This window comes from Primulina huaijiensis, chromosome 18 (assembly GCF_012295235.1).
Source record: "Primulina huaijiensis isolate GDHJ02 chromosome 18, ASM1229523v2, whole genome shotgun sequence".
In the NCBI taxonomy this organism is placed as follows: domain Eukaryota; kingdom Viridiplantae; phylum Streptophyta; class Magnoliopsida; order Lamiales; family Gesneriaceae; genus Primulina; species Primulina huaijiensis.
In genome coordinates this window covers 5,768,236-5,791,443 of record NC_133323.1, presented here as the reverse complement: position 1 = coordinate 5,791,443, position 23,208 = coordinate 5,768,236, and the positions used below count along the sequence as shown (strand labels likewise).

The 23,208-nt window shown below is 32.8% G+C and overlaps 2 protein-coding genes and 1 long non-coding RNA gene across 3 annotated transcripts; 1 reads left to right on the top strand and 2 right to left on the bottom strand.

Moving 5' to 3' along the window:
- The first annotated feature begins 11,850 nt into the window (after positions 1-11,850).
- Positions 11,851-15,864, top strand: LOC140964695 (protein DETOXIFICATION 27-like). The gene is made up of 8 exons (XM_073424568.1): positions 11,851-12,225; positions 12,340-12,881; positions 13,239-13,325; positions 14,287-14,343; positions 14,641-14,879; positions 15,016-15,134; positions 15,422-15,511; positions 15,621-15,864. The coding sequence occupies exons 1-8, from the start codon at positions 11,941-11,943 to the stop codon at positions 15,678-15,680; spliced, it is 1,479 nt and encodes a 492-aa protein (XP_073280669.1). The 5' UTR covers positions 11,851-11,940; the 3' UTR covers positions 15,681-15,864.
- A 236-nt stretch (positions 15,865-16,100) lies between these two features.
- On the bottom strand, positions 16,101-18,541 carry LOC140964697 (uncharacterized). Its single transcript, XR_012172914.1, has 3 exons — positions 17,694-18,541; positions 17,403-17,518; positions 16,101-17,030 (listed from the first exon to the last, which is right to left on the bottom strand). It is a non-coding gene; the product is annotated as an uncharacterized lncRNA (long non-coding RNA).
- Positions 18,542-20,024: 1,483 nt separating this feature from the next.
- LOC140964743 (RING-H2 finger protein ATL52-like) lies at positions 20,025-21,482 on the bottom strand. Its single transcript, XM_073424651.1, has one exon. The coding sequence runs from the start codon at positions 21,318-21,320 to the stop codon at positions 20,406-20,408; it is 915 nt and encodes a 304-aa protein (XP_073280752.1). The 5' UTR covers positions 21,321-21,482; the 3' UTR covers positions 20,025-20,405.
- Positions 21,483-23,208: the final 1,726 nt, after the last annotated feature.

The following is a 23,208-nucleotide window of genomic DNA, read 5'->3' as shown; positions in this document are numbered from 1 at the left end:
CTCTCCTAGTACGGTGTGGTTTGGGGACGAATCTAGTAGAAGCTGGTGGGCATGTGAGGCCCGGGACCGAAGAGGTCGGGGGTGATGGACAATTCCATGAGGTTGCACGGACAATGAACAGATCCCGGAAGGCTTCTAGGCGAAGGAAACATGAATGAACAGATCTCACACTGAAATGAAAGAGATTCCAAGACTGTTCATGTATAGGACATACAGTTGAGGGGGACTTAAAAAATTTGATATGTACTACTCATATAAAGAAAGTGCATCTTCTCTTCGGGAGCTCATCACATAATAACTCCAAAGTTAAGCATGCTTGACTTGGAATAATTATGGAATGAGTTAACCCCTTGGAAAATTTCCTAAGATGCATGTGAGTGAGGACATAAGCACTCTGGAAACACTTCTTTTGGTACAGTGAAAACAATCATCGAATTTGAGACCTTACAAAAAGGGTAAGTAGCATTTCGCCCATGTGAAAACCCGAAAAAACATACAACTCGTTATATAAAATTATGTATCTTTTAAAACTCTTATTTTAATTAATTTGGCTTAAATATTCTGTAAAATGAGGTAAATGTGTTTAATTTTAAAATATGGAACTTGAAAAAACCTTTAAAATGATTTTTCAGATTAGAGCGTGTTTATACCTTTGATGTAATTTGTGATTTCAGGGTAATGAAGGTACATTAGTCCCCAAAATACTTGAAGAAATTATTGACTGTTGTTTTGTAGTCATGACAGTGTTGGTGTTGGTTTCATTGTTAAATTTCTATGTATTTTTTAACAAAAAATATATAAATAAAAAATTAATATATAGTAATATAAAATAGAACGAAACCACATTACTTGTGCATTAAAATTTACCAGCGGTGGCGTAGGTAGGGTAAGCAAAGAAAATGAAGGAAAATTCGAACGAATCAAAATAAAGGTGAAAAGTGTTACAAAAACTGCATTAGAAGTTTCCAGCTAGTAAGGGAACGTCGGTCCTGGAAAAACGAGCCCCCTGCGCCACATCTTTTGTACGAGAATTTCATCGGAGAGAGCGTGGGTGAGCCCAAAAATGATCAATAATGTTTTCACAACGTCTATTACACGCCGTTGATATTCTTTTCCACATAATGAATTGTGCACTACGGATTTTCTTTTCAATGAACGCTTTCCCATTTATTTTCCGCAACGTGAAATTTCTACAACTTTTAGTTTTGCAGTGTGCAAATGTGTTACGGAAAGTCGATTTAGGCGCTGCGAAAAATCATTTTTATTTTATTATGCAGACATCGTTTAGCCGGAAATACTTTTACTCCCTTTGAATATATGCAACTAGGACTGCTTTTGTGAACCATTTCTTACAGAGTCCCTGCATCGAGGGCCGAGCCAACTTTCTCTCGATAAGGCAGCCTTGTTATATTTTAAATAGATTCCGAAAAAATTATCGTATTATGTTTCTGACATCATATTTTCTTGGAATATGATCGATCAATTCGTTTGTCAAATTTGTACAACTTTATAAAATTTTAACATTTTAATATAATGCTTAAAAAATAACACAATGTATTTGGCTAAATTAGTAAAAAAAATGTAATAATCAGTGTTTTCCGTTATACAAAAAGTTATAGTTGGTGGTAACATTGCAACTCAAATTTTTTAAACCGTAAAACATTTCAAGTATTATGTTTCGATTGGTCTAACTAGCAATGACAATTATTACACACAACAAAATCTCTTCCAATAATTTAACTTTTCGCGATTAATGAAAATCAAACACGTTACATTAGCCCTGATATCAATTATAGAATCGAGCGTTTTCCGCTTTACTAAAAGCTATACCTGGTGGTAATGGTGCAGCTCAAATATTTTAAACTGCTCAGAATTTTAAGCAACATATTTCGATTGTTCTAACCAGTATGAACAATTATTGCACCAACAAAATCTTTTTATCAGCAATATATCTATCTGGCACAAAGGCACTCTGTTCAGCTGATAGTAGCTTAGAAAATGAAAGGCTTCAAACGATTCGCCAATGCCTTGTCTATTATTTTCTCAGTTACATCACATAAACTCAAAGGCCCATATTCTGTTACCAACTTTGGCTGTTTGACTTTAGGAATAAGTATGATATTTGTGTGATTGATAGGTTTTGATCGCATGATGAGAGCGGTTAAGCCCAATGATCCCGGACAAAGAGTTTAGGCCCAATATGATCCAAAAGGCCCAAAATCAAATGTCATCTTCACGAGGAGGATTTGTAGCTGGGAGATCGCCCGGAGTCGAAGAGCTGAGACCCACTTAGCGAGGTTTGGGTGCTCTATGAGGATTGGCGTTATGGAGAGGGAGTGCTGCCCAGAGCAAGGTTATTAGCTCGGACATCGCCTGAAGCAGGCTGAGGCCCGACCTTAATTTAGTAAGGTCAGATATGTGTCTCGAGTCAACGAAAGATCTTACTAATTTGATTTGACTTGAGCGTCGCATGAGATACGTCGGAGCACATATCCGGCCTATTTCTAACCTTCAATATTTGGTTTCAGGTGAGCAGGTAGTCCACATCTCTTAGTTTCGGCATTTGGTTCATCAAATCGACATCCAGTTCACTCGATGGTTATCTGAAATATTGACCCATATTTTCTCCCGTGCATCCGGTTGCACAGAAGTACAAAAGGTTCATCCAATTTCATTCGCATTTGAGCTGCTACCCGGCTTCCAGTAGCATCCGAAATCCGTTCCATACATTCTGCAGAAGTAGTAAACAAATTGCCAAAATAATTTTCAATAATAGATGAGACTTCGTGTGGGTTTGAAATTTTCTGTGGAAAAATTAAACTCCATCTATTCTATTTTTCTGTTTCCGAGCTGTTGCTACGATCCCCTCCTGCCATTCAATCCCACACGAGATCGTTGAGTATTCCTCTAAAGCCAAACAATGATCCAATTCCTACTCCAATTTTTTAACTCTTAATCAATATATATATTTAAGTTATACACGATCAGCACCTGTTTTTAAATAATTATAATAACCAAAATAATTTTATTTTATATAAAAATCAAAGATATTAGTATATGTATATGCCAGACAGGGGTTAATCGACACCGGCGTTGTTTTACAACCACACAATTGAAAACAACAAGTCTTGTAGTACAGTACAAACCAAAAACAAGTTTACTACTCATAATCAATTGTATGGGAGTAAAAACAACGCCGGTGTCCACTAACTCCGGTCTCAGAGCGTGACATTTAGTTGGTATCAGAGCCGACCTTTCCTCGTAAGGTGTGGTTCGGGGACAAACCAAGCGGAAACTGGTGGGCATGTAAGGCCCGGGGTCGAAGAGGGCGGGGGTGATCACCGGTGCCATGAGGTTCACGGACAATGAGCGGCTCCTGGAAGGCTTCTAGGCGGAGGGAACATGAATTAAACGATCTTACATCGGAAGGAGAGTGATTCCGAAACTATTCAGGTATGAGATTGTGCAGTTGAGAAGGGCTTAAAAGATTTGATATGTATTACTCATATCAAGAAGGTGTATCTTCTTTTCGGTAGCTAATCATTGTGATATCCTTATCCCATATCTTAAAAATTAAAGATTTAAAATGAATTTATAATCGGCTTACAATGGACTTCTATAGCAACTTGGGTTAATCATTTTCGTAAAGCAAAGACGGATACGAAGTAGTTGCTATAGGGGCCCATTAATTGTGCAGTCACGCGGGTGCGGGCCCAGGCTCGGGGCGTGGCAGAATGGTATCAGAGCAGGTCACCGACATGGAACGCCGAGAAATAAGTGCTATGCGGGGCAAAGTACTACGTGCATGAGAGTCATCTCTTGAACCTGCGGGGCAAAGTGCTACATGACGGGAGCCACCCCTAGATTCTCGGCGCTGGTGGATCGAGGAGTCAGGCCGCGACGAGGACGTCGCGTTCTGAAGGAAGGGTGATTGTGATATCTTTGTCCTACATCTTAAAAATTAAAGATTTAAAATGAGTTTATAATGGGCTTACAATGGACTTCTATAGCAACTTAGGTTAATCATTTTCGTAAAGTGATGACGGATACGAAGTAGTTGCTACATGGACCTATTGTGCAGTCACGCAGGCGTCGGCCCGGGCTCGAGGAGTGATACGTCACATAAGAACTCCAGAGTTAAGCGTGCTTGACATGAGGCAATTATGAGATAGATGATCTTCTGAGAAATTTTTTATGATGTGTGTGAATGAAGATATAAGCACGTGAAAAAGATTCGTTTTGGTCATATGAAAACGATGTTGACTTGACTACTTTTAAGATAATATTCGATTTCCTACCACGATATTTGTGACGTGTTAGACTTGGATATTCATGCAAATCGATAGATGGACGTGTGTTGACATATAATGGACAAAAATTCTTTCGCAATAGCTTACGTTCACATTCTTTATCAATTTATTTTTTTATACCAAGGTTTTGATTTTATTTTTCATTTAAAATTAATAAAATATTATCTGACATAAGTTGAGAGAGAATAAAAGTTGCATGAAAAATAAATATTGATAATGAGTTCATCAATCGTTTTCACTTTCTTAATTAAAATCTACGACTTTAATTCTCAAACAAAGACGATTTTGCTTCCCTTAGCAATCAGAAATAAACTATTTCATTTAAAAAATAGTTGTGTATATAATATTTTGTTTTGTCACTAATTACAAACTTAAATTTAATTTTTCAAAAAGATTAGAAACAAAGTTATTACAATAATTCTCAAAAAATAATTAACTGATCTTAATATATTTTCATTCACTTTTCCACAACACCTACGTTCCTATGTAGGAGTCGTAAATAATACAATTTTTCCATATACATAATGTTGTGTGTTAAACGATATACAACTAATTTAGTCATTCTTTATTTGTCATTTTGTAATTATTATTATAGAATTTGTTATAGTTTAAATAATATGCAAGAAATGAAATTAGATTAAAAGAGTTGCAAAGAAGGGGAGCTTTCCAATAATGATGATGGAACTTATATCCAATCATGTGAAAAGAGTATTCAAATGCATTACTTTTTTATCTCAAAAAGTATCACTTATATATATTTAGTTAAAATAAATATGAATATATTTTGATTTACTTTCTAATGTATAATGATTTTTTTTTCCCAAGTTTTATGTATCGTTTTCAATTGACTTTTTTTGTTTTGTTTTACTTCATGTTGAATCGGAAAATATTACTTTTTTTCTTCAAAGGTATTATGTCAAAAATATCACTTTTTTTTTGGTTAATTTTGATTCCATATTGTTGTTTAAAAACTAGTCTTATATTTTGATTCGCTTTCTAATATATATATATGATCATTTTCTTTTCTTTAACTTTTTCCTTTTGAAAAGAAAAAGACTTGCAAAGAATATTGAGTTTTCCTACGTAGAGGTGAGAAAAAATACCGAATTTTTTCGGTATACCAATGTTATCATATCAAAAAATATTAGATTTACTGAAATTTTTTGTATAAAGAAATTTTCGATACGGTATGGTATCCATGCCGAATTTTCGGTACAATAACGATATGAAATTTGAACTTTCCGTATATTGAAGTTTAGATTTTGTATCTAATTTTTACCATAAACAAGTTGTGCTTATTGAGAGGAGGAATTGTTCCGGCCGGAGTGAACTGGGGAGCTAAACCAAATTGAGAGGAAAATTGAGAGGATTTTATTAAAAGTTAAAAGATGAATCTGCCTAAAATTAAAGAACCTGTATTTATCAAAGTTAACAACTTAATATAGAAGAGAATCGAATTTAATATATTATTAGCCCGGATAATGTTTTTTCATGTAGGATTTGGATGTATACGGCCTGGCCTGGCCTGGCCTGGCCCGGCCCGGTCATTTTCCCTGCGGGTTTGGAGATTGTGGGAAAACCCAAAACGAGACGGGTTTGAGGAGACTGTTTCAGTTATGAGTTCAGGATCAAGGATTTTATAAAATCTTTTTATCATATTGAGAGGGGTATGAGGATATTATCTCTGTCCTTTAATTCGTCACGATAATAATGATAATTATTATAATAATAATAATAATAATAATAATTGTAATTTTTTTTGACGACAAATTCTATCGTACTAATTTGAAAATAAGATTCGAGGAAATAGAAGTTATACCGACAATATAGTTATGGCACATGAATGCATTGAATACACCACAGGACGACTTGTAGAAATAGATAATAATTGATTAAGTGGGGCTTTAAATAGTTGGCTGTCTTGGCTTTCCTAGGAATGACGTTAATGCGGTCCACTATTTTTCCTATGTCTCAAAAAAATTGTATATAAAATTATAATCATAAAAAAAAAAACTTTGGGTGCAAGAAATTCAGTCCATTTCGTCTGCTTTATTACATTAATTTATTATTATTATTCATTTTATTTTTTTAAAATATATCTTTTAAATTTTTAAGGAGAGAATATATTTTGGTACGATAATTTTGATTTTTCTCTTTTCAAATCATTCCAGCCCGTGGAAGTATTTCTTCGGCGTCACGCACTTTTGGTAGTCCAACTTCGTACCTATCTCACCTCCTATATCTCATGTTGAGATTTTAGAAATATGTTGTAAAAATATTTGGTTTTCCTAATTTAGAGCGGCTGGAGGAGGGAAACTTTCAGTGGGGAACCCAAACCATCTAGCTAGAAGCTTTCTATGAAATGATTTCATGAGATTCAGCCAATTGTTTTTAGTACTAATTTGCGAGAGTGTTGATATACGTCGAAAAATACTGACATGTTATCATAAATTGTTGAATTTTTTAGCGACACGACAATAGTTGTATCAATATAACTAAAAACTAAAAGTTAGTGTATCAATACCTAGTTTTGACGAGTTAGTCGACTAAAGCCAGAATGAAAATGTTAGTGATCTGAAAAAATCATTTTAATAATATTAATTACATCAGGGAAGTGTTACTTACGCTCTAAAAATGTTAACACTTCATTCTATTTTTTAAAATAATTTATTTTTTATTTTTTAATCGAGTGATATAAAAGAGAAAATTGTATTTTTGATTATGGTGTAATAAAATTTCAATCTTAATTATGCATTTTTTTTTGTAGTTTTAGTCTTTTTTCATTGAGAATGTTGATGTGACATCTGTCAAGCCCTGAGCCCTGGCACGCGCCTGCGTGACTGCACAATGGGCTCCTATAGTAACTACTTTGTATTCGTCATCGCTTTACGAAAATGATTAACCCAAGTTGTTATAGAAGTCCATTGTAAGCCATTATAAACTCATTTTAAATCTTTTATTTTTTTGATGTGGGACAAGGGTATAACAATCACCCCTCCTTCAGAACGCGACGTCCTCGTCGACCCCTCAATCCACAGCACCGAGAATCTAGAGGTGGCTCCTACAAGTTCAAGAGGTGGCTCCCGTCATGTAGTACTTTGCCCCGCAGGTTCAAGAGGTGGCTCTCATGCATGTAGCACTTTGCCCTGCATAGCAATTATTTCCCGGTGTTCCATGCCGGTGACCGGCTCTGATACCATTCTGTCACGCCCCGAGCCCGGGCCCGCGCTTGCGTGACTGCACAATGGGCTCCTATAGCAACTACTTCGTATTCGTCCTCGCTTTACGAAAATGATTAACCCAAGTTGTTATAGAAGTCCATTGTAAGCCATTATAAACTCATTTTAAATCTTTGATTTTTTTGATGTGGGACAAGGGTATCACAATCACCCCTCCTTCAGAACGCGACGTCCTCGTCGCGGCCTGACCCCTCGATCCACCAGCACCGAGAATCTAGAGGTGGCTCCTACAAGTTCAAGAGGTGGCTCCCGTCATGTAGCACTTTGCCCGCAGGTTCAAGAGGTGGCCCCCATGCATGTAGCACTTTGCCCTGCATAGCATTTATTTCCCGGTGTTCCATACCGGTGACCGGCTTTGATACCATTCTGTCACGCCCCGAGCCCGGGCCCGCGCCTGCGTGACTGCACAATGGGCTCCTATAGCAACTACTTCGTATTCGTCCTCGCTTTACGAAAATGATTAACCCAAGTTGTTATAGAAGTCCATTGTAAGCCATTATAAACTCATTTTAAATCTTTGATTTTTTTGATGTGGGACAAGGGTATCACAACATCAGTGTCATATCAGCACTACATTGATATCACATCAATGTCGTGTCAGAAAAATACTGAAATTGCAACATGAAAAAAATTGCAGACTAAGATCGAATTTGACAAAATAAGATACCACATAGCAAATAAGCAAAGTACATTACTAAGAATATAATTTTCAATATAAAATTCACGTACAAAATTTTAATAGTATATTTTATCTCAAATTTTAAAAAAAAAATTATGCAACTTTTGTTAAATCAAATTAAATTTCAATTACTAACAAAAATGATAATATAATTTGATTTGGTTATATCATTAGCTAGATTCTTATTTTGAGACGTATATGATCATATCTTATTTCGTATTGTTAAAAAATTTAAAAATTTAACAAGAAATAAAACGAAGTTTCAGGGAGAAATATTTTTTAATCATATTTCGATTAGATTTTTTTACAAAAATATTCAAATGTCTTTATTTATTGAAAATGTTTACTTATTTCTTTCTTATAAATATATTTAATTAATTAATTTTATTAAGCGGTAACCATATCGGTATCGGTATCGGTAAGTAAATATTTTTTTTTCGGTATTTCTGTATTTATCGAAATACCGAAAATAATTTTTTTATTTTTTTTTTCGGTATACCGACAAAATTTTCGTTGTCGGTACGGTTTCCGGTATGAACTTTTTCATATCGAAAATTCGGTATACCGAACATTAGGTATACCGAATTTCCGGTATCGGTATCGGTATGGAAAAATATCATACCGATATTTACGGTACGGTATACGTACGGTACCGTATATCGTACCGTACCCACCCCTATAGATAACAGACCAAATAGGTAATTTCTTATCATTTTGGGGGTTGGTAAGATATTTTACACTCTTTCTAGTTTCAACTTTCGTTTGAGCGGCTTGACTTGCAATATCCTCCTTGAAATTCTCAAAATTGTCCGTTTGTAGTGCAATTAGAATGTGACATTTTTAACCTCTGCACTTCTTTAAATTTTTGGGCTGATCATTTTTGTTAGATGATCTTTTGCATGTAGAGTTTAATAAATATATCTGTTTGACTTTTGACATGATGTCTTGAACTTCTTAATGGCTTGAAACATTTGATTTGATTTAGCGGTCTGAAAAACCTGTTATACAAACAAAATAGCTGTTGGATCTTAAAACAGATCGATGCTATTTATTTTGTTAATTACCAAAACTTTAAGGTATATGTATTTAATTATATGTTTAGCTGAGGTATAATGAGATTGCATATGATTAGCTTGAAAACGAGCACATAAACAAACAACAAACATGATATCTTATCAGCTGGCGGTCAGATACAAAAGTAATCAACTACAACATACTTTGCATTGTTTTCCGACAATATGTACAAGTCTTTTTCAATCGTCGTACCCATCAATAAATGTTTTTTATTGTTATTTTGACTTTTTCGACTTTAAGTCCATGCCTTTCAAAAAAATTGACAGACCGTAGAACAAATATGTAACTTTCTGTTACTTCGGGGTTGGTAGGATATTTTTCATTCTTTCTAGTTTTTTCTTTCGTTTAATCGGCTTGACTTCTAATATCCTTCTTGAAATGCTCAAAATTGGCTGTTGGAATGTGACGGTTTGAAGCTTTGCACTTTTTTAAAGTTTTGGACTAGTGAGTTTCGTCAGATGATCTCTTGCAGTCAGAATTTAATAAATATATACAGTGGTTTGACTTCTTGACATAACGACTTGAAATCCTGAATGAATCGAAATTACTAATGTTCCAGTAATCTGAAGAAATTGTTACACAAACAAAATAACGGTTGGATCCTAAAACAGTTCGATCCTGTTTATTTTATCAATCACTAAAATTTTAAGGTAATATAAATATTATAACAGCTAGTATTACTATACTTTTCATTATATTATAAGGCATGGTTTGGTGTGCGTGATAAGAGATTATTGATTTTTAATCATTCAATATTTATCATGTGTTTGACGTGCCTGATTAAGATTGTTATAGACGTACATGTTCAGTCCGCACCCATCCCACATTGTAGATATTATTATCTTCTTGTTTGTGGTTATGTAATCTATAGAAGTAGAAGAGACGATGTTTTATTAGTTTAAATTTTCTTTTAATATCTTAAAATTTAAAATAATTATAAATTCAACAAATTTAGTAACATTTAAATATAATTCATAATTTGACTAATATTACAACTAATTTAATTATTATCAATCATATTTTTTTAGTATTATATTATTATTATTATTTTTAACTCTAATATTATAATTGTTATTAATCATTATTTAATAATCAAATTTGTATTACTATTTTAATTATAACAATAAATGCATATTTATGTTAATATTAAATTTTAATTATTTTCTATAATGTTAATTGATTTTTTAGTTGTTTNCATATGAACCAAATAATACCTAACATTATAATTACTTTGGTTATTAAAATATCTAGTGATATAAAATAATGTAAAAAATGTTTAAAATTATGTGTTGTGTCAACATTTGTATAACTCATTCAAATTTTGATATTTTTGCAATTTTATAAAAACTTAAAAAACCTCCACGACGATGAAATTTGGGCGAGATATATTTTCTATTAATATATTTTGATTAGATTTATTTTTTTGGAAAAAAAAATCATTCCGTTGTATTTATTTATTGAAAATATTTATATAATTTTCTCACTTAGAAATACATTAAATTAATTTGACTTTCGGAATTTTTATTTAATTGGTAACCATATCTGGCGATTACACAATATTATATACATTATCTGATATATACTTAAGTATATATTATAAATTCACGACATATTTTATAAACAAAAAATAAAATATTATGATTCTACCTAATATAATATTACTATCATTTAAATAACACTCTCGTTGCTAATTTCCAATTACGTGAGTTTAAAAAACACTAACAGTATATTTATTCACCGAACTTCATTTATAATATAATTAATTTTATATATCTTTAAAATAATAATTATAATTAATTTTAAACTAAAACCAATGAGTTCTAAAACAAATTTTCTTCCCTAACCGGGTCCCTGGAGCCATGACGTTTGCCAACAGGTGGAATAATTGTCTTTTATCAATATATATATAATTTTGATATGCAGTGCATTTTTGGTATATATGAAAACATGATAATAATTAATTAGAGATGATATCAACTTTTTTTTCAATTTTACCCTTATATGATATTAATATTACACTTTTGTTTTTTGTTTTTGTTTTAATTTCAACAAATACTTTTATTTTTATTTATTTTTATTTCAACAATTCAAATATCAATTTAATCCCTCCATAATTTATCAAATTTTACTTTAGTCCTTCGATAATAATAAAAAATATTGTACATACACGCATCGCGTGTGCATAATAACTAGTTTATATAAGGATTAATGATGTATCACTCACCTCTTAGATATAGTGAAACATAGAAAAATTGTATATCTAAAAGAAAAAATGATATTTCATTAGTGTTCACATAAATATATACGATAAATGAGCATCATATCAAAACTCTATTAGAAAAATTTGTATTATACACGTGATGTAAGTATGTTTATATTGACCATGATTTGAAGTCAAATAAAAATATTAATGTGAGGAGGTGGATGTAGTATGCCAGATCCGATAACTACAAAACAGGACAAATTTATAATTGATAATATTCAGACACAAATAATTTCTGGCCACATGCGTTTAATATATATTGGCCTTTACAGTGCTATAAAAACGAATGGTCTAGTCTCTCTGGTAATCATAATTTCCAAACCCTTGATTGTTTCTCTCCAAAGGAGAAACCTTCAACCGGAGAATTGGAAAAAAATGGCAGGTAGAATCGAAAATGGAGAAACTACTGAACCTTTGTTAGATTACTCATATTCAGTCAAGTTCATTGAAGAGGAAGAGCAAGATCAGTCGATTTTTCGAAAGATTTGGATTGAATCCAAGAAGCTATGGAGAGTTGTGGGCCCGGCGATATTCAGTCGACTTGCCTCGTATTCTATGTTTGTCATTACGCAAGCCTTTGCCGGCCATCTTGGTGATCTTGAGCTCGCTGCCATGTCCATTGCTAGTAATGTCATTCTTGGATTCGATTTTGGTCTCATGGTAAGATTTTTATCCATTCAATTCTTGTTAATTGGAGTTCTTTGAGTAAAATGTCAAAATTTCTGGAATGGAGTCATGGTGATTTACGCATATATATTATTCTTTTGTTTTTAGCTTGGGATGGCGAGTGCGCTGGAAACCCTTTGCGGGCAAGCATATGGGGCCAAGAAATACTACATGCTAGGAGTGTATCTCCAAAGATCATGGATTGTTCTCTTCTTATGCTGCGTCGTGACGCTTCCGTTGTTCTTGTTCGCGACGCCGATTCTGAAACTTCTGGGGCAGCCGGCGGACGTGGCGGAGCTATCTGGGGTGGTGGTTCTCTGTTTCATCCCTCTCCACTTCAGCTTCGCTTTCCAGTTTCCACTGCAGAGATTCCTCCAAAGTCAGCTGAAGAACAGCGTGACTGCTTGGGTAAATCTGATAGCTTTTGTAACGCACGTACTGTTGAGCTGGTTGATGGTGTACAGGCTGAAATTTGGAGTGGTGGGCACTGCTCTTACGCTGAACTTTTCGTGGTGGATTATCGTGTTGGGCTTGTTTTCGTACACTGTCTGCGGCGGCTGCCCGCTCACCTGGACTGGCTTCTCCACTGAGGCGTTATCGGGCCTGTGGGACTTTCTCAAACTATCAGCTTCTTCTGGTGTCATGCTTTGGTATGTTACCGGCCGTAGCCTCTCAATAATTAAAAATTCAATCAGAAGTTTGCAAAATATTTAATTATCGACATTGGAAGCTATCGTGTCGTTTCAACTTCTTGTCTGTGAAAAAATTAAAGTTATTTTGAATTACGTTATATCATACTAATCATCGTTCATGTTCATCTCTGCCCCTATCTCTATCATGACGTTCACTATTTTGATATGATTTGTCGTCCTATTTAATAGGTGAGTGTGATCAGTATTACATATAAACACGGTTGATGGACAACTTATCAAAATTGGTTACTGAAAATTTACTGTATATAATAGAATTATTTGTGAATCTAACATTGATCATCTTCCGACGAACAGTTTGGAGAATTGGTACTACAGGATTCTAATAGTGATGACGGGGAATTTGGAGAATGCCAAAATTGCGGTGGATGCATTGTCTGTATGGTAAGAAAATGTCAAAATTACTTTTTATTCAATTCAACATCATACGTGCCTTTTTATATGTATATATTATATATATGAAACTCTACTCATCAATTATTTTGTTTAAAATAAAAGTAAATTTATCAATTAGGAGTTTTGCCGAACAATATTTAATTTTTTTCTCCATATAATTGGTCTATTGGGACTTTTTTGGTCACGGGTATTTGTCTATTCATGGTTAGTTTTCTATGTGGTAAAAATTGAGTTTGTCTTCTACCTTCCAAAATTTGTCAAATCTTGTTATTTTTCAATTAGAATGTTGATATGAAACTCTACATGTGAGCATCGTGTCATCCATCATGTTGGATCAACGCCATAGTCGGAAAAATGATCAAAATTGCAAAGAAAATATGGTTAATTAAAACTGAAATTTGAAAACAGAACAAAATCTTTTTTTTTTAAAAAAAAAACAAATATGCATAACAAATTATGCAATTTGGCCTTCATCTATTAAATCAAAAAATTTGAAAATACTGAACTTTCCTATTTTATTCACAACTTTGATGCCAAATTGGATTGTGCATTTGCAACACGTTACGTGACGACTTTGGCTGAGTTTAATTAATTACTATGTACAATTCTTGGTTTTTATATGTTTCTCGATTTGTTTTCTGTCCGCTGTCTTTGTCCCCTTCTCTAAACAAACACATCACATAATGTATCAACGTTAATAAAAATCAATGGAACTTATATATTAAATTATATTTTTTTCGTGTATGACATGAAAATATATATTTTAATATATGGTTCCCCTTGGCCTGCTTTGTTTTGTTACTTTTCTTATATTATTATTATTATTAAATATCATGAAGTGGACGGACAATTTATTTAGGTATTTATCGAGGATAATAAGAATTAAATGCATGGTTAGAAAAATCTCAAATTTATCTTCTTTTTTTTTTAATTTTATGTGATGGGATAGCATGAACATCAACGGATGGGAGCTGATGATTCCTCTTGCATTTTTTGCTGGCACTGGGTACGTCCTCTCATTCGTATTCTTTCGTACAAGTTTTAACTGTCTTATTCAATGCCAAATAAATACAAATTTCATTTCTCTGGCTGATCTCTAATATTCGATTACCTTTTCATTTTTATTACATATTATTTTAATTTTTCTAGACTTAATGATCTCGACTGTAAGTAGATTCTTTTATTTTTTTTGAATTTCTTAAATTATGGGGTGAGGAGGGCTCGAACTTGAGTACATGTCTATAAATTTTGACATCTACCTCGCTTAATAATATATATGTACATGTTTTTGGACAAACATTAGAGTACGAGTGGCGAATGAACTCGGAGCGGGGAACGGGAAAGGAGCGAGATTCGCGACGATAGTATCGGTGACGACGTCATCCATGATCGGCCTAATATTTTGGGTGCTGATAATGTTTTTCCACAATGAGCTTGCCCTTATATTCACCACCAGCCAACCAGTGCTCCAAGCTGTTAGCAAGCTCTCCATTCTTCTGGCCTTCACTATTCTCCTCAACAGTGTTCAGCCTATTCTTTCAGGTATCTTCTTTTTTGCTAACTTATTAATCACTAATTTATAATTCAACCCTCTATAGTTAAAGATTTTATTAACTTGGAACAATTTTTTTTCAATATTTAAGCATTTGGATTGTTTTTATTTTTGAATTTAATTAAGGGGTGGCTGTTGGATCGGGTTGGCAATCATATGTGGCATATATCAACATTGGCTGCTACTATTTGCTCGGAATCCCTCTCGGAGTTTTAATGGGATGGGTTTTCCACCAAGGAGTTATGGTATGAACCATTTTTTCTTTCTTTTTTAATTTACTGCTGTTTGAAAATGTAATCAAGAAAGTATTAGTAAATTGATGCCTATATAAACTATACATTTGATGTTTGACGACTTAGTAGTCCGTCTGACATCAAAGTCTCAAGTTCGAGACAAGGTCTTAATTCAAGACTCAATTGTAATAATCTCATCCTATACATTTGGTTTTCTAGCAGGGAAAATTCACATGTATTTATTTAATATGAGATAATGGAAATCGAGTGACATGTAATTATTTATATATTTTGAGCAGGGCATATGGGCTGGGATGATTTTTGGTGGAACAGCAGTGCAAACTTTGATATTGGCAATTATTACCGTGCGATGTGATTGGGAAAAAGAGGTAAAAAAAAACTAACTTAAATCTGAATTTTTTTTACCATTAATTATTATCTATCTCTCTTTGTTTTTCTTTTCTCGTTAGTAAGCAATGCTTTCTTTTCATATTGCAGGCAGAGAAGGCCACTATGCATGTCCGAAAGTGGGCAGACAATAAGAGATACGTTGCATGATCAAATTCTTGCATACAAGTTAGCAATGACTCTGTAATTTTGCTTGGCATAAAAAATGTGATTTAATATTACTCGCATTTGGATATCAAATGATAAGTACTTCTATCACAATAACTTGTATCGATGTTTATATCTGTAAATCAATCTTATTTTTATGTACGAAATGAGCGAGGGATCGCGTGAAGCAGTGGCTAGTGTAGTGTATGTGAAAGGATTTTAGACAACAACATGAGGATTCTCGACCGGTGGCTTTGCATTCTCCATGTGCACATTCATAGCCATGGCAGAGGCCTGTGACACAAAGTTAGCCAGTCAAACAACCCAGCTCAGGTGTTCATTTCAGTTCGAATCACAGTGGCAAATCGCCGAATGCAAATCCAAGCAACAATATATAAACTTGGATATTTGCCTGAATGATGAAGCACTTGTAGAAAAAGGCATTACATATGTAGTTCAGATCCTAACTAAAACCGACTACAACACAGTCCATTAGTCACTAGAACGAATTTACGGGACTTACCATTAGATGTTTCAAAATCTGTCAAAGCACCAAAGAAAACGAGCTGCTCTGTCAATATATTGATGCAGAAAATTTCGCAGCCTAACTGACAAATATATGTACATACATGATCATGATTGGATACATATAACATTACCTTGTTGTAGTTGGAGATAGTTGTTTAGAATGTTCCACTCAAAATCCCAGTGCTTCCAGTCATTCTTGAGCGTCTAGTACGCCCACCAAAATGAGGCAGCATTATATACATCTAACTGGGTGGCTCTTCCGAAATCTCGATACTCTATTTGAGATCCGTTATTCACAAACCATTCATTGACCCATTCTCCTGCAACCAATCAGATCAACAATCTCACAATTCAATATTTGTTGTCTTACACGATCACATGAAAAAGGAGAATTATTATTCAAGAAGTTTGAAAGTTAAACATGATAAACAGAGAGAATATTTGAAGAGCCTGTGAAATAGTGAGGATTATGAAACTACCAATAAAAACTAGCGGTCCATTTGAATCATTCAGAGCTTGTATCTGTGTTTGTCTATTCTTATATAGAAACAGAATATTATCTAATGAACTCATATTGGCAAAAGGGTGTCAAACAAATCGTAGTCATGTAAATCAATAACCATATTTACTCTGCCTAAATTAGCTTGGTACAGTTCGTATGGATCTGCATTGCCAATTCTTTGGCGGAATATAACATAAGCTGTAGAGGTGTATTTTGGGACAATTTGGTATCCTTGTTTGTAGAATGAAACTAAGATGTCCAAAGGAACTGTGGCAGCAGATGGCTCATTCAATAGCTCAATCCCAAGTAATGCAGGATGTTACCTACAAGTGAATCAGGTTGGACCTCAAGATTTAGACGTAAGATTTAATCAACAAACATGCACACATTTCATGAGACTCATCGTGATTTAACTTCACAAAGCTGAAATTAGGGTAACTATAATTGCATAAAACAAAATTAGACACCTTGAAGCAACCCTGACACATTTACAAGGAAAAAAAAATCTGAAAAAGAAAATCTTAAACAACTATGAAGCATTGGAGTGACAACAAGCTAAAAGATGTTAATCATATCTCAGTTGAAAAACCAAAAACATAATAGTCAGCTCTTGAAAATTTTGGGATTGATTAATTTTTCAATATGAGATCAAAATGGGTAGGGGAGTACAACAATTCAACAGCAACAGAACAGACCTTGAAGCAAAAAAATCAATCACTTCTAGTGTTTTGGAGATGTAGTCTGGTGTAGCCCAGCCAGTAAACCCATCACGACTTGAACTAGATTATTGGTATTTATATGTTCACAAGACCTATTTGGAAAGTAATGTTCTTGTGGATTTCAACAAATTGGTGTCACAGCAAAAAGAACACTACAGGAAAATTTTGCTAAAGAGTTTTGTGGAATGTGGTGTAACATTCACAATCAAAGACAAAAGAGTCCAGCAACAAAATTTTGAAAAAGAAGGGAAAATGAAAAAAACCTACTGTGCCAATGAGAATGCATTGTCAAGTGCTTCCAGACTTCCCCCAACATGTGGAGAAGGGGGCCTGGGATCATAGGCTACCTACCAACCAACTCATAGTATTTATACCATGCATATAGAGGAAATTGAAATCTTGTCTTGTTATAAAATTGTTTCTGTGCTCCTGCAATGACAAATGAAGATATGATGCAACATAAGGTAATATGCCCAGAACTTTGCATACATGTTTCCTGATGGCTAGAATAAGGAAACCACAACCAATAATATTAGATGGCATAGGATTAAGCATCTGGCGTTTATAAAAAAATTATAGCTCGTGGTAATGGAGGAACATAATTTTTTTTTAAATCATACAACCACCAATCATCACATTTTACTGGTTGTGCTAATAGATGTAGTTATTACTCCCCGTAGGTGGCTTAGAACACAATACTTACAAAAAATAACAATCAATTCTTGGATCCATTTCTATAATTACTTCAGCTATTTATGATTATCAAACGCATAACCCAAATTACTCAAGCTACTCAGGTTAAAATCGAGGACAAGCAAGGGTGTTTTTTCATCCAGCTTTCATCATATGAAGTTCAGTAACAAAGTTCAAGAAACTCTTGCAATATCTTGATTCATCTAGGTGGCTGTTCTTAACCATAGACTGAAGCCTCATAGAACACACAATTTTTTGTCCATACACTCTTTTTCATTTTCTCAAGGGTTTGTCTTTTGCAAGCACTAAATTGAAATGGCTCTGAAAAAGTTCTTTATGGTGGAAGGGCATCATTTTATATTAAAATGTTAGTTTTATAGTAAATTTCTGCCCTTTTTAGTAATTGCAAACCTCACACGGCAATTATTTGATGTCATCTGACTTGCCAATAACTGAATGTAAACGTGTTATATAGGTGGAAATTGAAATTAGTAAAAAAATTTAATAATTAATATAATATTTTAATTTTATTTGTAAATATTTAAATAAATTAATTCTAGAAAGTTTATTTATTTATTCAATCATTTGAAGAATATATTACTAATTAATATATGGTGAGAACATTTTAGTAATCATAATATAATTAACAAAAATAATTAAGCAATTTAAAATCATGTCAAACATAATATAATTTATCGTAATGTGTTATTTGTTCTTACATTTTATTTTATAATCACTCTTATTATATATAATTTACTTATTTTATCATACGAATCAAACGATTATTAATATTATAATTTATTTATGAGAGAAATTGAACATGAGTTAGTCATTCAGATACCAACCACTAAAACCAAACTTTAAAAACATCACATCCAACCTCACGGACATAAATAACACTAAACACGCACACAAATTATTCAAGTGCATAACATTGTCCGCACCCACAACTACTTTTCCACAATAAAAAGTCAACATAAACAACAAACACAACAACTAGTTCACATCGTACAACAATATATAAGAAAAAAAATAGATATTTCCTGATTTATAGATTTCAATCCCTAAAAATTGAAATATTTTTCGATTCAAGAACTAACCCCTAAAAATTGGGCATGAACTCGTTATAATTGATACTACAAACCACGGTATATCATCTCTTTATACATAATATACTGAGCAGTATTTGATTGTTACTTTTCTAAGGGGGCGAGACCATATATCAGTTATTATAACCCACCGCATCAGGGTCTTATCTTATCATGTCCCCAGAAATTTCCCTACCACTTTTAGTTGGAATTATAATAGTTCGTTTTCGAGACATCATAGCATAACAGAGGAATCATGCGGAACGAAATATGTACGAACCAAATGATGTGAAACGAGCCGTGTAAGGTTGAGTTTTTAATTGTGTCATTCACAATAATTCATTTATTAATTTGTCAATTTAGCAATGAGTAGGTATCTTGTGAGACAGTTTCACGAATCTTTATCTGTGAGACGGGTCAACACTACCGATATTCTCAATAAAAAGTAATATTCTTAGCATAAAAAGTAATATTTTTTTATGGATGACCCAAATAAGATATCTGTATCACAAAATACGACCCGTGAGACCGTCTCATACAAATTTTTGTCTTTATCAATAGTTTGTGTATCAAAATGTTTTTAACTGGATAAACATTCTAAATCTTGTGTAGACTGATTGTTCTATATTGGCAAAATACTTCTTTCCAAATACTCACTCCATCTCAAATATATAGATAATTATTCGTCGAAAAAGAAAAATTTACCCACAAACTTTCTATTTTATATTAATTTAATTTATTCAATAAATGGTTACATATTTAATATATGTATGCTGCTAATTACAACATAGAATATAAATATATATTTGATACAATCGAAAAAAATAAAAATTTATATCTTCAAGATCTGTATGCATATTAGATCCATAAAAAAAGAAATCTCTCGACCCTTTACACGCAACGCGTGACTAAAAGAAACATTAAAATAAAAAAGTAAGATTCAATTTCCGTGACGAAGACGCCCACATTGAGTGTGCAACGATCGAGTGAATGAAAAATTGTGGCAGCGACCATATTTAATGTTATCTCCCAAATGGAACACCAAACTAGTCGAGAAACATTAATTGCACGGCGTTCTTGCGCAGATTTTACCTCAGACATTAATATTGTCGCCCTCCAAAAACTGCAAATTTGGATGCAAAAATGGCAATCATGCATATACACCTCAATTCTAGTATATATTTACAGACATCGACAGTCAGGTTTCTGAACATCCTTCGTCTGATTTGTTGTCATGAATGTCAACCAGTACTGAATCAGAAGAGTAATCCATGGAAACTGACCTCCTAACTCTCTCCAACTCGCGATCAACTCCCACTACTCTACGATCACTCAAATCGCTGCGTACCCGAAAAGCCCGCTTTTTCGATAAAGCTTGAGACGTATTATCCAATCCAATATGCGATTCGTCTCCGTTTTCGTGCACAGCCCGCGTATCTGCTGTTTCATTTGTTTCGAATTCTGACCCTTGTACTGAACCCGTATGATCCGAGCCCGTGTTCGTTGAGTTAACAAGAGATGTATTGGTATTGTTGATCGAGACCGGGGAACGACAAACCGGGCAATTCTTGTGCGATCTTAACCAAGTATCAATACAAGGCATATGAAAAGCATGGCTACACTTGGGCAAAAGCCTGAGGCTTTCATTTTCTTGAAATTCATTCAAGCAAACTGGGCAATGATCACTCGCTTCGATCATCTTTTCTCCTCTTTTATAATCGAATATCGGAATCGAATCGATCAAATACTGGGGAAGCCCGACTGTGCGGATATACCATACGTGATGATCCATCATCGGCCCAGCTTGATTTTCGTTTAAGCCATAGTTTCCCAGTACTGGTGACTGATTCATCCTCCTTGAATTCCTCAGAATCGAGCGATATCTAATAAAAACGAGATAAGAAAACAAGAGAAAAACAACACCTAAACCACAGATCATGAGTATCAAAACTGTGGAAAATGGATGGTGCGAGGTGGTTGGAGGAGGTGGTGGAGGTGAGGAGTAGGTGGTGCAATCGTATGGACAAAAATAACACACATCGCAAGATTCATACTTCTTGCTTTTTTCGGTTCTTACGACTGGATCAACTATTTTTCTGTGAATCAAAGGCATCGTGGATCTTGAAAAAGAAGATCAAGAAAAAGGGTGAGGGTACAGGATTGATGAAGTTTTATTATCTTCAATTTTCTTTAATTGTATTAATTATTGGTGTGATTTCATTTTCTTCGAAGTTTCCAGGTTTTGTTAGCTTGTCACTGATCAAATAGATCATGAGCGTTGTCGTTATCATAAGTAAAATCAAACATTTTTAAAATGAATTCAAAATATACATATAGAATTTTATACCGTGAAAATCTGAGTATTGGTTGAGAGCAAAAACTTATGTGAGATGATATCACGAGTCGTATTTTATGAGATAAATATTTTATTTGGGTTATCCATGAAAAAAATATTATTTTTTGTACTAAAAATATTACTTTTTAATTGAAATATTTATTTAAATATGATATTTTATTATTTTAAAAATTGAATAGTATAAAATTATTGTTGATTATATACAAAACCACACAATAATAGAATATTGCATGATTGTTATCGGTGGCGAGACATGAGCTAATGTCGTGTTGACGAGANTTCAAATTATGAGTTGGTAATTCGATTATGTTTGGTATCATTTTTCTAAATTATACAGTTTATTCCGACGCAATTTCTTTTTATTTATTTTCTACATTTGCTACGATAATTACTTTTAATCTTAACAACTTTTTTTTTATAAACTATATTATATGTGTGTGTACATATATAGAAAGATTGGGTGCATAACTGAGTGCGATGCATGGAGTATTGAATTTTTAAATAGTTATTTATAATTATTGATATAATGAATTTATTTATTTATTATATAAATTTTTTTTATACTATTCGATATCGTCTTCAAATAAGGATGACAATCTTGTCATGAAATTGAATTATTTATCGATATATTTCATATATTAGTTGAGTGGAACTGCTGTTGATTAAAAAAAATTTAAAAAATAATATATTATTATTCTATCAAAATTTTAAAGAATAAACAAATTTTTTTTAAAAAATCATTTATTAGATGAAAATTTTGATTAAAATTTTAAATATTTTTTTGAAATTTTTAGAATATATATATATACTAAACTTTCTAATCAAATAATAATAATAATAACGATGATGATGATGATGATGATAATGATGATGATAATAATAATAATAATGTAAGGACATTTTATATATAAAAAAAATTCACGATGACATTCTGCACTTAAAAGTTGAAAAGGGTAATATCATATAAAGTTTTATTGTTAATTTAATATTTTAGAAAGTATGTAGAACTAAATAAATAAAAGTAGCACAAAATCCAAAATCATAACCGAAATTAAATAAAATAATACGATCAATGCAAACATTTAAAAAAAATTATTTACAATCGTTTTTTTAAATACGTTTCATAATTCTTTTTTTACTCTAAAATGCCTAATATGTCTTCACAAGATTTTTTAAACTATTGATATAAACATTCAATGTTTTTTGTATATTTTTTTTAATAAATATAAGAAAATATTAAAATTAATTCACAAAAGCTCTTATGATATCGTCTCACGAATCAATTTATGAGACAAATCTTTTACCTGACTCGAGTTATGAACAAATATTGTTTTATGACAAAATTATTATTTTTCACTCAAGATATGGACCGAGTCGACGCGTTTCATTAATATAGATATGTGAGATCATATCACATGATACTTACTCAGACTAATTTAGGTATATTTATTTTTTTCAAGATTGAGTAAATTTTTGTAAATATATAGACAAATAGTTTAATTAGACTATTGATTTCTAACATATTTTAATTTGGGTCATTATCCAAAACACATGCAAAGGAAAAAAGTTCACTTTTTAAATCTCTAAAAATGATTTGCACTGTCATTTTTTTTTTTTTATTCGAGATAAAGAGAATGAATGAGGA

What these genes read in the sequence shown, in the direction of transcription:
- LOC140964695 (XM_073424568.1), top strand. Translation starts at nt 11,941, where the DNA reads ATGGCAGGTAGAATCGAAAATGGAGAAACTACTGAACCTTTGTTAGAT. An exon ending in GATTCGATTTTGGTCTCATG is followed by an intron (nt 12,226 to 12,339) that starts GTAAGATTTTTA and finishes TTTTGTTTTTAG; the next exon opens with CTTGGGATGGCGAGTGCGCT. An exon ending in GTGGATGCATTGTCTGTATG is followed by an intron (nt 13,326 to 14,286) that starts GTAAGAAAATGT and finishes GTGATGGGATAG; the next exon opens with CATGAACATCAACGGATGGG.
- LOC140964743 (XM_073424651.1), bottom strand. Translation starts at nt 21,320, where the DNA reads ATGCCTTTGATTCACAGAAAAATAGTTGATCCAGTCGTAAGAACCGAA.